Below are 14,315 nucleotides of genomic sequence, written 5' to 3'. Positions count from 1 at the left end.
TTAGTGTTTTGTAATATCTGTCCTAGGGCTGATCCTGGAGGAGCTCCAGCATTAACTTGCTTGAAGCCTGATGATCCCTATTTCAGGATAACCTATTGCCAGGCACCACTGCCTATTACTTTCCTGGGATTTGTGTACTACCAGTTACCATTTCTGCAGCTTCATTAATAGTTTCCTCTACAGCATTAAATCAAATATTTCAGTCAAGTCTAGATATATTACATATCAAAGAAAAATGTCAGATTTGTCTGACATAATCTGCCCTTAGGAAGTCTGTGTGGCATTTTTCCCACTTTTACCTCCATACATTTCATTCAACTATTCAAGAAGAGTGCCTGTAATCTTGCATGATGTTGAGGTCACATTGCACATCTTCAGTTATCTATATGATGTTTTCCCTTTTCTTCTCCTTGTATTATTTGAGAGTGGTCATTTTATATCATTTGTACTTACTTTATCCTAATCTCTAAAACCAGTTATATCTGACTAATTTAATCTCTTTGGTAACCCCAATGGCTTTAAAGTCAATTTTTGCGTAATTTTTTCTGCTTCATGATGACACTTGCTATTATCATAATACTGTTTTTGTAATCAACTGTTTTGCAACAACAATCTATATATTCTGAAACCAGTATTTTTTTAAAATCACTTTATTGTAACAGTTTAGAATCAGTACTTGAAATCTATTAAATATTGGAAGTATATCAAAGATATAATAAAGATTGACATACTGGGTAAAAAATAAGTTATAAATATTGATCATCATAAACATGTAGAGTTCCATTTTACGCTTAGAATAGTAGAGTAATTGCTAGACCAATAGTACATTTAAGTTAGAAACTCCAAGTTTTATTGGCTTTTTATACAACCTAGGATTTTTGAGGGGATTTTCAAAGCTGTAGGTAGCTCTTAAATGTTAATGTTCATGCTTCTTCAGTGGATAGTCAGATGAAATTTTTAATATTTCCTATCATTGCTAATGTAGAATGGATTATTTAAAATTGGACCCTTATGCTATATCATAGTATCCAAAAAACCACTGTTCAGTAAAATGGTCAGCACCAAGTCAATTGGACATTGATATATATTTGACTGAATGCTTTCAACTACATCACAATCTGATGATATAAAAAGTATATCTGGATGCATTATTTTTATAATTCTCTGCAGTATTGCAGTTACAGTAGTAGTATATTTTATTTTGATCTTTCTAATGAATCATACAACACCTTTCGGAAAATCAAGTGCTGGAATACTTCCATCTAGAAGTCTTTGCCAAATGTAGTATTATTATTATAAAATAGGTGTAACTTCCTTTGCCAATCATATTAGCTATGATAGCAGAATGGAATGCCAAGTACTGGCAGCTGTTTGTTCTTTTCTTCACTGTCTTTGATATCCCTTGCTTAGTCATTAGTACTTCCACAAACATTTAGCAGGTTAATGTGTCAGCTACATATCAGCTATAAAAGTATTTTTGGCAGTCTTTCAAAGAAACTTTTCTTTTGTAGCTGAAAGAATCCAGTCTTCTATTCAGTGTTTTAAGAATAATTTGAGTTTAGACTATACAAACTGTAGCTGTAAAACTGAACATGGGCATCACAGTATTTATGAAGTATTTAAAAATGTATTAGGTTTAATTTATTCTGAAAACTTAAATTCGAGAAATCTAAAGCCACAGTTTTTCACCCTCTATATAACTTTGTCTGGCTCTGCCCAATATTCTAGATTGAATTAATAATAAATTCACAAAAAGACAGCATAAATTGCAGATTAAAAAAAAAAGATGCAGATAAGCTTGTGTTAGCCAAATTAAATTCAGTGTCAAACTTGTAAATTTAATTATTTTAGTATGTAGAACATTGTAAGATCTTACTCTACTCAATTTTCTTTTCATATTGTAGACTGTTGAGGCTTCTTCCCCCCAACACCACTTTTACCTCTTCCCTAAGACCTTATTCTGTTTGTACATTGCATTGTTGATTTGTTCCTCAGATCTGCAGATCCACCCACCTGGAACGTTTCTCCCATCGTATGATTTTTTCCTGTTCTTTAAAGTTACAAGTTGCATTGTCTTAACACATTCAAAGTTAAGACAAAATTTCTCCTCTTCAGTGTTTTTATGTATGACCCTCAAGTTAGAGTTCTTTAAAACAAACAAACAGAAGTAGTTCCTAGCAGTTACGATGACTGTCCCCACTCTCTGGTGTGACTAAATAGTTCAGCTTTTCTGTGTTGGAGTCAGGAAGTACAGTATATTATTAAAGGATCTTCACACTTGCCTGCAGACTCTGTACTGTGTATCTAAAAGACTTTATTGTCGCTGTGATAAACATGCACAACTCCCACTAATGGGAGTTTTGCCTGAATGTGAAGAGAAGAATAACTTCTTCATGCAGTAAAGGAATTAACTGAGCTATGTTTGGTTCATTGGTTACTGAAATGTGATCATTAGACTCGAAGGAAAAAAAGTATTTGAGTGATGTACTAGTTTACTTTGTACTGTGCAGAAACCTATTGATTTGCCAAGGCAGAGCTATTGGATCAGTTAACTTTTGGATACTTGCTGTGTGGTTATGGTGAAGGTATAGCGTGACAAAAAAGCATAATTTTGTTACTGATTCTGTGAGATGTAAAAGGAGCATGTTTTATTTGCGCAATTAAATAAGGTGAAAGGAGAGCTTTATTGAAGTTTGCTTATAAAGAAAAATATTACTTGTTTTGCAAGCCATTTTGACATTTAACATGATTATAGTAACCTCATGAAGAATTACTCACTGAAATTGTTTGATGACTTTAAGAGAACTACTGAGTTATGTATTCAGACCTCTTCTGCTGCTCCACTTGGTGTTAGTAGTGTTGTGTTCATTTTTCTATTCTCTGTATGTTAAGTCAGAGAGTTAAGGGTAGTTAGAATTCTTACGTTTTCTTGTTTGGCTCTATTCTAGGCCTGACTGTGGAACAGAAAATAATGCACTTGGGTTGTTCTGAAAGTTTTGTAACCTGTTCTCTCCACCATGCTTCTGTTACTTTAAGTAGTGTCTGAAAAAAATGTGAATGCCTTCTTGAGTGCTGCTGTGATGATCTGAAAAAATTGAGCTGTAGATAGTGGCTTTAAAATTTTATATTTTTTTTTGTTACACAATATGATATAAGACCCTACAATTTGTGCAGAAGACTGCAGATAACTGGAGCTCCTGTTAGTGTACATGTAGAAGGTTTCACTGAGTGATTTGGATCTCAGACTGCATATTTGGAAGAAGTAATTTTGTTTTCCAAATACAAGGTGCAAGTCCATCTTTACTGAGCCTTGTGGTAGGCATTATCTTCAGAACACAACAAATAATACAGATAATACTGATTGCATATACAATATTTATTGCTTGGTTTAGGTGAATGTTATTTTAGCCAATTTTGAGTAAGCAAAACCTTTTTTCTTTTTGATATGACACAGTATAGTGAAGTAAATGTTGAAGTGGTTTATTATCTGCCAGGTTTTCTGAACCAAACTTTAGGCTTTCGCTGGAGTTTGGTACAAAATATGCGCATGGAAAATGGCTTCATAATTGCTTATCAATGATTACCTTTAAATTTGTAGGGGTATGCTGAAGACAATGATTTTATGTATTCTGATGAAAGCAGATATGCATACCTGGGAACAATTTGTTGTGATTGACTGAACAAATTTTACCCATGTACTAGTAACAATAGCTTGGTTTTCTTCCAGGTACATTCATTTCATTACTACAGTTCAAGGAGACCTTGTCTTGGAATTGCTCTGAGTTTGCTCAAGGGAGAACAATTTGTGATTGCTTTCCAGGTAGCTGCAGTAGGAAGTTGTTGGGTGATGTACTCTCCCAGACAGAAAAGTAGAATTTTTACTGGGGAAACCAGCAAAGTGAATGTCATCTTCTGGTGACATGCTTGTAAGCGACCAAAAAGTACTCTCCTGCCATAAAGAGTTTGTTGTACAATAGCTGTATATTACAATAAAGAAGGTACATCTTGAGATGTATTTAAGCTGTTAAAGTGACAAAATAAAATATTGGATCACTATATAATGCTGAGTCATATGTGTAGTGTAGTTATAATCACTTTCTTTCTTTAAGGTAGTTTACATCTTACCAAAACACTGGATTTTTCTCTTAATAGAAATTTCATGTGCAGCGTTAAAACTCTGAGTTCCATAAATCAGCTGATTCCTACATACTTGATAGGAGTTGTTAATACTCTCTAAGTGGGATCCATCATTGCACACTGTCAGTTGTCAGAATTCATTGCTGTGCTGCAGAATTCTCTCTGAATTTTCTTTTCTCTGTTCTAGTTCTTTCTCAGTGTACAGGAATGCAATCTGCTAATCCTAAACTTGGTATGTACAAACTGGCAGTGGTGTGGACTGACAGTTTACTAAAAATTTAAGAGGGTTTTTGTGCTCGGGGGGGGGGTTTTGTTTGTTTTGGTTTTTAAGGAGTCTAACACGTTTGAGGAATAAGCTTAGACTTCTGTATCAGCATTGCAGGTTTGTTGTTGTTGAAAGGTTTTGGGTTTTTTTGGGGAGGGGGAGGTTAGCTTAATGTTGTAACACTTGGAGTTTGCTATGCGTGTGATCTCTGGTAAAGTCAGGGTTAAAAGGATTTTTACACCTTCCTACATTAATATCTTCTGAATGTGCAGCCTACAGAACAGCAGAGTTGTTGTCTTTGTAAAACCTGATTCCAAAACAGTCCAAGATACCCTTTTGATGTATTTCTCATTCTCATTTTTTAACACTGCTACCTTTTGTTTAGACTTTAGCAGTTGTTAAAATGGATAATGGATTAGCAAGGAAATTGGATATGGTTCCTTGATTTAAGAATGCTACTTTTGGCCTTAAGTGGAGGAAAATATTTTTTTTTAAAAAGAAAAAGTTGACATGATTATACTATGTCATATTTAATTGCAGGAATAACTGTAATAACATTGTTTTCCTACATTTGTCACCATAGACTTTCCAAAATATTAAAATACTGGGATAGACTTGATTTTAACAAATACATTTTGCAAAATAATGTGTTTATTTTGGCTTGTGTGTAAAAAGCTCTAGAAGATGATATGCTTGTGCTGGGTCTCGGTTGTAGAGAGGCAACTCATCAAAATCATTGCTATGAAAGGGTGAGCTTTTAGTATCGCTAAATCTAGAAAGAATTCTCAGTATGGCAATTATTTCTCCTCTTTGAGGAAGCAACCTGAAGAATTGATAGATCTGGTTTTAGACACACCAGGCATGACAGGCTGGTCTGTTAACAAAGGTTAGCTATAAGCTGGTAATACTAGTTTCCTTTGTAACTTTCTATTGGTTTTGGGGTGGTGGTGGAATAGGAGCAGATACTGAAAATGTTGACTTGAACTAACTAAATTTGGGTTCATTTCTAATTTGCTCTTTGAAGGAGGCTATTGCTTGGTATTTGCCTTGTGTTTGTAGGTATTCAAGTGATCTAAAAGTGATCATGGACTTGTTAAGTGGTCCATAGAAATAGAATGAGAAATGCTTGTCTGCTGTATGGAATCTTTCTAGTGAAAATCTAAGTGGATGTGCACTTCCAGGAGAAAACTGGAGAGGTTTGAAAATGAAGAATCTTCATTACCATGTTGCATTTCATCAGTAGAAATGTTAGCCTTATTAGGCTAAATTTAAACAATATAAATACTTGTCAGGCCCTCTGAGAAGTTGATGATTGTGGTCTTGCTCCTCTGAAATTTCTTTCAAGGAAATTTAGAGCATAACAGATGTCAGCCTCAGAAAAGTCAGGCTATCCTTGTGTGACAGCTACATTTGTTTTCTGGAAAATAATAGTAAAATTAAAATGGCAAAAGAAATGGTAAATAAAAATTATAAAAATAGAAGCAATGGTAGTGATGTGATGTGATGGATTGGCGGTACACAATCCATACCTCCTCCCTAGAGAGTGAGACCCTTAGAAAGACTTAGGCTGTCTCTTAACATGTAGCCACAGGGCAACCCCTGTACATTGATATGTGGTACAATAAAGTGTGAATATGGGAGTATATGCATTATAAACCTGCTGCCACTGGCCACTGCTGCTCCTGGCCAGTAGTAGGCTGCTTTTAACCTTCAGTAACAATTTGACCAGTCCTGTTTTAGACTGTCTTAAATCAAGAGTAATCACATGGCCATACTGATAAGAATATTAACAAACAAACCCCTCTCTAGTGTCAATATAAAAAAAAAAAAAGTATTTTGTATAACATATCAGATCTCTACAGCCTTTTCTGGAGTGTGGGTTATGTCCTGTTAATACAGGGATGAATGCTTTCAACATTATTAAAATAATGGATCTGCAGAAATTGTATTTGTTAACACCTGAACTTTCTAACTTAATTTCAGCTTGCTCTTTTTAATATTAAATTGCTTTGGTTTTATAGAAGTAGTTTTTGCACCTAAACTGGTAAAAATAAATGTGTTTATATTTTCTTAGGAATAAAAAGTGGTGATGTTGTCTTTAAAATCATATGCATTAGCAGTACTTTTGTAACAGTGTCTAGCATTGATCTGGTCTGTTCAGTTTCAAATTGCTTTACAGTTACTAATGAATGTCCTCACAGCCCACTAATAGAGCAGTGTATTTGTGTCCTGAGGACTTAGTCTTGAATAGTCATATACTATGTATAACAACTAACAATTCACCAGATTTAAGATAATAGGACCAAATTCTCTTTTAATCCATACTGGTATAATCCTACTGATATCAGTCAGGTTCCGTCAATATAAGAGCAGAAAATTGGCTTTTGTATTAAAAGTATCTGAAATACTTAGGAACTTGTTCTGGAAAATTAAAAATAAGGACTAATCAGTTAACCTCATATCATTACTTGTTAGCTTTTGCATCAAGAGAAATGGTGTTATACCAGTTATAATTGGTGAGTGTTTTAATACTGATACTTGTCCTTATCTTTGAGTTGATTTATTGACAGATTCTCCTCCTAATGAAGTTTAGGTAGAATATTTTTTCCTGTTGCTTCAGATATTCTAATGTATTAGCATTTTTTCATACATCTACTGCCTGAAGCATACATTCAGTGCCCGAAGCTAGTTTGCTGCTTCTGTTTTAAGTAGCATTTCCAAATCTTGCATGCCGTATTACAAATACAAATTTGCATTTGATGTCATTTTATCATCTTGACAGCATCCTAATCTCCTGTGTTCCTCTGACTCTATAGAGAATAAGTAGATGGCATTACAAGTTGTTATCCATGGGAAATCATGTAATGATGTAATTAACATTAGTAGAACAGCTAACAATAATGACAATATCCAAAAACTGCAGAAAGAATCCTTAAAATGACATTGCAGTTTTTATCTTTCTGAGAAGGAACATATCCCAAGATATTTATAGTTTGAAAACACTTGATTTTAGTTTTTCTTAGATGTTGAGTTTTTTATATATATGTACACTTGTGCATTTTAAGTATGATGGATTTTGTTCTGTCCAGAAAATGATTATACAAAATACCCAAGTAATAATAATATAATTTTAGATCCAAATTAATTAGCACGTATAAAATTAAGGTTTCAGATTAAGTACCTGTTGTCTAATGTGTTGCATCTTCAGGATTCACAATTAGCATATCCTGCAGCCAGTGCAAGCAAGATATGGGGTTGTTGGCATGCCTGAGGCTGCTGAAAGCAGTAAATGCCCCTGAGCAGAAAACAACAGAGATTATGAATTACATTATTGCTTAGACTGTCTTACATCATCATCTTCTATAAGGTATACATTAAGATATTTCTTTAAAAAGTAAATGGACTATTATGTGTGCTCAGATGGAGATATTTTATGTCAGATTTATTATAAAGAAGAACAGATAATTCTGGATATTTAGAATTTCCCATGAGGGGAAAAAAAAAATCAAACTTTATAACAATTAATAAAGTTACTGTATTCCTAATGCATCAGCTGAATATTTCTGTCTCATTTAATAACATTGACTATCCTTTATGACATGTACAGGCCAAGAGTGTATCACACCAAATTTTGGCCACAAGATTTTTTCATTTAGTTGTGTACTTGTTTTTTTAAACAGTTATTGGTTATGATGCTAGTAGGAACAAAAAGGTCCCAGAGTATGTTTTGGAAAGCAGTTCCTTATGGATATTTATCTGATTCTTTTTTTTTTTTTTTTCTTCCTTTCTTCAGTGGTAGTATTCCAACTCTTGCCTGTCAAAATTAGGTTATGAATTGACATTTCACCCTTACAGTACAATCTTCAATAGCAAGCATTCCAAAATACAGGGGGGAAAAAAAAGTAAATGAGAAAATCCTAAATTTGTGAAATAGGGGGATAGAAGATAGGCACATTTTCAGAGATGCTCTTTTTGTCCATATTTAAAGGATCTTGTTACGAGTAGAATCATAAGACTGAACTGAAATGCCTATCACTAAATTCATTTTTTTTTAAGGATCACTTGTGGTCACTTGGTGGTTTATGGTATTTGAGTGATTTGACAGCCAATTTACCTGATCTTCAGCAGATCTGAATACACAAGTAAGATGCTTAGGGAGTTGTTCCTGCAACTTGAATATTTGGGGATGGTGGCTGTAATTAAAACATATTTTTAACGTGAAGTTCTATTTACTGTTTTTAAAAACAAATCACTATGTTTTTTTATCCTTACAGGAATTCCAGTTATAATTTATTCTTGGTTTGCCATGTTCATGGAAAAAAAAAAAAGACATTTTGTTTCATACATTGCTGGTCTTCAAAATTTGGCATTTTATTGTTGCACATGCTTTACTACAGATAAGACATTGTTTCCTTATTTTACTTTAAACTCCTCAGATGGTACTCTTTAAGTCTGTCCTGCACTGGATGTCAATCCTTGACATAGATCTTCTTATCTTAACTATTACAGTTTAATAGTGGTCAATACATGCATTGTAGAAGATGGTATTGGGTAGGTTTTTAGAACATTGAAATAATGAAGTTATACACACATACTTGCAGATACTCCTTTAGGTAAAATAAAAAATAAATTACCAAATTAAAAGATAATATATACAGGGTCATACTAGTTATGGATTTGATTTGATTTGCATCTGCATAAATCATGCACAACTCTAGTGAAGTGAATAAATTTACATCAATATAAAACTGTATTAATTGACATCACAATTGGGTCTGGGCTTTCCAGCTTCACAGAAGAAAGTGGAAAAGAAAATCATTAACTTCAAAATACACTTCACTCAAATAATGTTAACTAGATCAGGGCTGTACAGCTGTCTGCAAAACATATTCTCCTTAGTGTTTCATGTATGTATTTCTTCTTTCTGTTAATTTTGATTTTAGAGTTTGGAAAAAAAATTTCCTGTTATACAAAAGATAAGATAAAGTTCATCAGGTCTGATCCTGTGATTTTTTGAAGCCAACAGTAAAAGGGTTGACCGATTTTTGAATCAAAACCAACATTTTCGTAAATGCAAGGTTTCCCTTGCCTTCCACTCCTGCCAAACTAGGTCTGGTAGTTAGTGCTGAGGCTGAGCTGATCATGGGAGTCAAGTGTCTTATCTGCGATTGAATTCAGGAAAAAACAAATTTAAGAGCAATTTTCAGTTCTTTTTCAGAAGTACACAGGAGTTGGCAACTAAATTATCTGTTCTGTGAATGTTGTTTGAACTTACTAGAAAGTTTGAGCTAGGTGCCAAGAAATTCAGGTAGTGCCAAGCTCTACTTTCAACTGCACATAATTATATGTGACTTCTGTCATACATTTTGTTAAAAACAAAAAAAAAAGTTAAAATTTGTTATCATCAAGTATAAAAGTTACCATGAAGGAGGGACTACGTCAGCTAAAAAGTAATCAAAAGCTATAATACAATTATTTATTTTGCTATTCTGTTTGATATTTGGGAATCAAAATAGAGTTTATGACAAATAGAAGGTTTCTTACATTACTTTGACAAAGGTATTGCTTGTCCCACCACAGCAAATTTAAAGGCATTATGGATGAAACTGGCAAGGGGGAAAGTGATTCTTGTGAACTGGAGCAAATACAGTATTTATATGCTTAAGAAATGAAGAAATAGGAAAAAACATATTGTTGCCATTCAGTTATTTGTGAATAGAATAAAACCCATGTGGGTAGATAAACATTAACTACTGTGGAGGAACAACTTACCATCTGTCCCCGAAGTGATTAGCAAAAGCACCTGATATAGGGTCTTGAGAAGTTCTCTGCACTGGGCTACAACTTTCCACCACAGAATTTCTGGAGAGAAGGGAGTGGGAGCCCTGCAGCATGCGCAGAGAGTGCCTGGCACAGCACACCGACTGCCTGCCCATGCACAGCGTGGACAGCTGCTGTTGCCGTGGGCACTCCTGGGCACTCTGGCTGTGTCCAGCTTTCTGTGGGTGAGCAACGGGGTTCCGGAGTACATGCACAGGGACTGACAACTTCAAGACCTGTTGAACCTCCTCTGCAGATGAACTGGCAAAATGGAGTGTTATGGGCAACAGCTGTTTATCCAGACTTCTTGATGTCAGTAAGCAAGAAACAATAAGAAATAAGTACTTCTTGTGCAGCTAATATTCTGTATTGGTTTTATATCTAGTTGGTACTGGAATAAGCTGAAAGGTAATTTAGAAGTGTATATTCTTATCTTGTTCCTTTCTGAACTGTTAAAGGTAAGGCACCAGTGTTTGTGCATGTAGCGATAAACATAATAATGAATTTGTTTCAGTAACATAAAACATTAGAATTTCAAGGAAGTGAGTACTTCATCTTGGGAAAACTATGGCAATTACTTTCATTATTTTGTGAGAGCATGTATGGGTTCTCCTCCAGATCTCTGTTCACACACGCACTGTGGATCCAGTATTCCCCTGGAATCTCACCCTGGTCTGTGTGCCAGTCACAAACTTTGGTGGACATAAAGCATTTCCAACTAAATGTGGTTGGAAGTCACACATGAGGAATCCAGAGGCTTTTCTGAGACTTGCCTATTCTAAGGCAGTCATTTTTCAGTTAGTTCACATTTTTCTTCCTTAGAAGAGGAATCATTCCTTAAGAATATTGAACCTTGGAGGAGGGGCATTTCCATGTGGAACTGTGGATAGAGTATATGGGGATAACACTTAAGAGAGGCCAATCCTGAAAGACTAATTCCTAATGGGGTTGACTCAAAGCCTAATATCACCATTCCAAAGTTTTGTCTTGGCCATTCAGAGGGCTCCTAGTCTAATGAGAGAAAGCCTTGAAGTTGGAGGAGAGACACCATTGTTACTATTTTTTTTAACTTTTGTTCTCCTAATCTCTTCTGAAGAAACTTTTTTATTAACTTTGGAAGAAATAAACTTCTTATCAGTTTAGATGGAATGCTCCACCGCAATACTATAAGCCTTGCTGTATATATACAATAAAGTCAGACTGAATTTACACCCTTTGTGATTGGGTGGGGTTGTTGTGTATTACTCTGAAAAAGGACTGCGAGTTAATAGTGCTGATCCCATCACTTCTGAACTTGTTTGGAGCTCCTGGAACATTTCCTCCTTTGAACTCATATCAAAAAACAGTTAGAATCTGGCTAGCTACTTAATTTCTACACCAATGCTGTTAGTGCTAAATGACAGCTAATTAGTTGCTTTCTGGACTTGATTGTCTGCCTTTGTGGCATGGTTTGACAGGCTCTTATTTAGGCTAATGTTTACAACCTGTAAACATGTTCTGTTACCTGTAAGCCATATCTTGACATTTATATGGAACCCATCAATTTCTAGTGGACAATTCTGATTTTTATTTTTCTTATTCTGGGTTACATATCCCATTCCTTCAGAACAATGAAGTACTACTGAGTAACTGCAATAGTGCCAAAAATCAACACACTCTCCAGAAAAGCCCAGGCATCTTCGTGACACCTCTGAGGGATGTATGTGTTCAAGCATTTTATAGGTTTTTCCCACATGGAGATTATCTACTTTCTCCCTTTCCTGCCCATCCCTCTGTTATGCCTTTGGTGCAGCATCTGGGCACGATGCGTAATTATATTGAGGAGTTTTAGAGTCAATGTTTTCCTACAACTGCTAAGTAAACTTTTAAGGTTTGGATGCTACTTGGAGCCAGCCAGTGTGGGAATGAGATGTGGAAATCAACCATTAGCTGAATAAAAATGGAGGTATTTAATAGTAACTGAAAATTATTTGAAATGTATTTTCTGTAGGCATGTTTGCAACTAGTCCTTCTTTCTCTTTTGACCAAAAAGGATTGGGATTTAGAAATGGAAGGGTGAAGTACATTTCACATTATCCACTACTTGTTGCTGTGGCAACATTGATGCATAATTTTAAAGGCAAGCATTTCTCAGCATTTGGAATAGATAAAATTTTGTGTCGTCTTGCTATTTTAGATGGAGAAATATAAGAATATGATGAATCATAATCCTAATTATCACATGTTCACTTGAAATATAATGTATGTTATATTTGTAAAATAATTTCTAAATCAGTAAAAAGGGTGATCTCTAATTGCTCAGGAATGTCTCATAAATGAAGCATTTGCTATTACAACAAAAATTATAATCTGTGTTTCTAGAGCTGTGGTAAATAGTTTAATGCATTGGGAATTCTTGACAACAGATAGATGAAGACCTGCCACTTCAAAAACTCCCTTGCCTTAACTGCTTTCTAACTCCAGTAGTCAAAAGCTGTTAAGCTTTAAGTGCTCTGTCATATTGGTGGGCTTTTATAGCAAAGAGTAGAGCAGACAGCAGTGATGATGGAAAACGATGGTAGGTAGACTTAAAATACTATAAAGCATAGAGACAATTGTATGTAATGCCTGGAATTGAAATCTTTTTGAATGAAATGATCGGCCATATGTGCCACCCTTATGGACTCTGTAAAAAGAAGAGAAGAAATGTACCCTATTGGTAACTGTGCATGAAATTTCAGTGTTAGAAGATATTGACCAGATGTTTCAATCTCAACAAATAGCTTGTTATGTGACTGAGTGAAAATCTCTCTGCTGCTTTGATCACATACACCTTAAAGGAAGAAGTAATTTAATAGAGGCTGTCAAAGTTCATCATTGTCAATAAACTTTGACTTGACCTTTGCCATCTGTTTTTGATACTGTTACTGATAGAAGCTGATAGGCAGCTGTTTACAGTTTGTGCTTTATGAATTCTGTGCTGCCAGACAATGAAAGAAGTCTCTTCACTTGTGGATTTTTTGCTGTCATTCTGAGTGTGGGTGTATTCATTGAGACGGCACATCATCTAGCAGGGGAGTGAGAGTGACATATGCATACATTTTGAAAAGGAAGATTTGTTTGAAGGTTATAGATATGCACAATTGTATGCAAAATATCCTAAAATGTCACTTTGCAACAATATCAACTTCACTGTAGGTTAGCACTTAAATACATACAGTGTTTTACACTGGAGAATTTTAAGACATTTTTAAAATGCTTGTCAGTCTTCCCTATATCTCTATGAAGTGAGTGCTAATTCTTTACATGTAGAGTACGCTGAGACGTGGTTAACAGGTAGTGTAGAGTTGCCCAGTGAGTCTGTCTTACTGTACCCAAGTATGATGTTCCATTTTCATGTTGTTAAGCTGTTAATGGAAGCATACTAACACCACAGCTTCTAGCCACAGAGGAGCAAGACTTTTTTGTTTTGTACTTTATTTGCCACCTTGCCGTGTTTCGCGCACAGTGCTAGGAGGTTAGTATCTTTGCGTTCTTTTACTGATAAAGATGCTCTTAAACCTTACTTTGTACATAGCTTTGTAATATTAGCAAATTTCTTAATAAACAGTTGTATACACTGAAACAGCTGCAGAAGAGTCCCAAGTAAACCTGGAATTCTTACTGTTGTGATCACTCAGATGACAGTTACATGAAGAGTATGAAGAACTGGCAAGACTGCCCCTGTTTTGTAGGTGTATCATCTTTTACCCGGTTTTGAGAAGGGACCACATTAGTGTTGTGGAAAGGGAGTGAGGCATCAGATCAAACAAGGAGGTGGTTGATGGCTCAGGTTCTGTGCTTCAAATGGGGAAGGGACACAAGGCCAGCTGTGGTCTCAATATGTGCCTTGTAAGGTCTTGCAGGAGACATTCTGCCTTTGGCCTCAAATAACATATCCTGTATTTATAATGTTACAGTTCTGCCTCAAATACCTGAAGTGCTACAGCCTCTCTTCTGAAGTTCAGTATAAGAGGGTGATGGAGTAAGGAATATTGGAATGAGGTGCCTAGACTGGCCAATATTTAAGGGGTACAATAAAAGAGAGCTAGCTTTTGGCCACATTGAAACTTTG

At 35.2% G+C, this 14,315-nt stretch overlaps 1 protein-coding gene across 5 annotated transcripts in view; it reads left to right on the top strand.

Annotated features, from left to right (window-relative positions):
• The window catches only part of ADK (adenosine kinase), a 290,826-nt gene that overhangs the window by 115,003 nt on the left and 161,508 nt on the right, over positions 1–14,315 (top strand). For 3 of the 5 annotated variants that reach the window (XM_074830614.1, XM_074830615.1, XM_074830612.1), the window contains exon 5: positions 4,325–4,369. The exons of the other annotated variants lie outside the window; for them this stretch is intronic. In XM_074830614.1, the coding sequence (XP_074686715.1) occupies positions 4,325–4,369 (45 nt within the window). The remainder of the gene's footprint in view (positions 1–4,324; positions 4,370–14,315) is intronic. 5 annotated transcript variants of the gene reach the window in all.

The sequence above is a fragment of the Strix aluco genome, chromosome 7, assembly GCF_031877795.1.
Source record: "Strix aluco isolate bStrAlu1 chromosome 7, bStrAlu1.hap1, whole genome shotgun sequence".
Lineage (NCBI taxonomy): Eukaryota > Metazoa > Chordata > Aves > Strigiformes > Strigidae > Strix > Strix aluco.
This window is presented reverse-complemented; position numbering and strand designations above follow the sequence as displayed.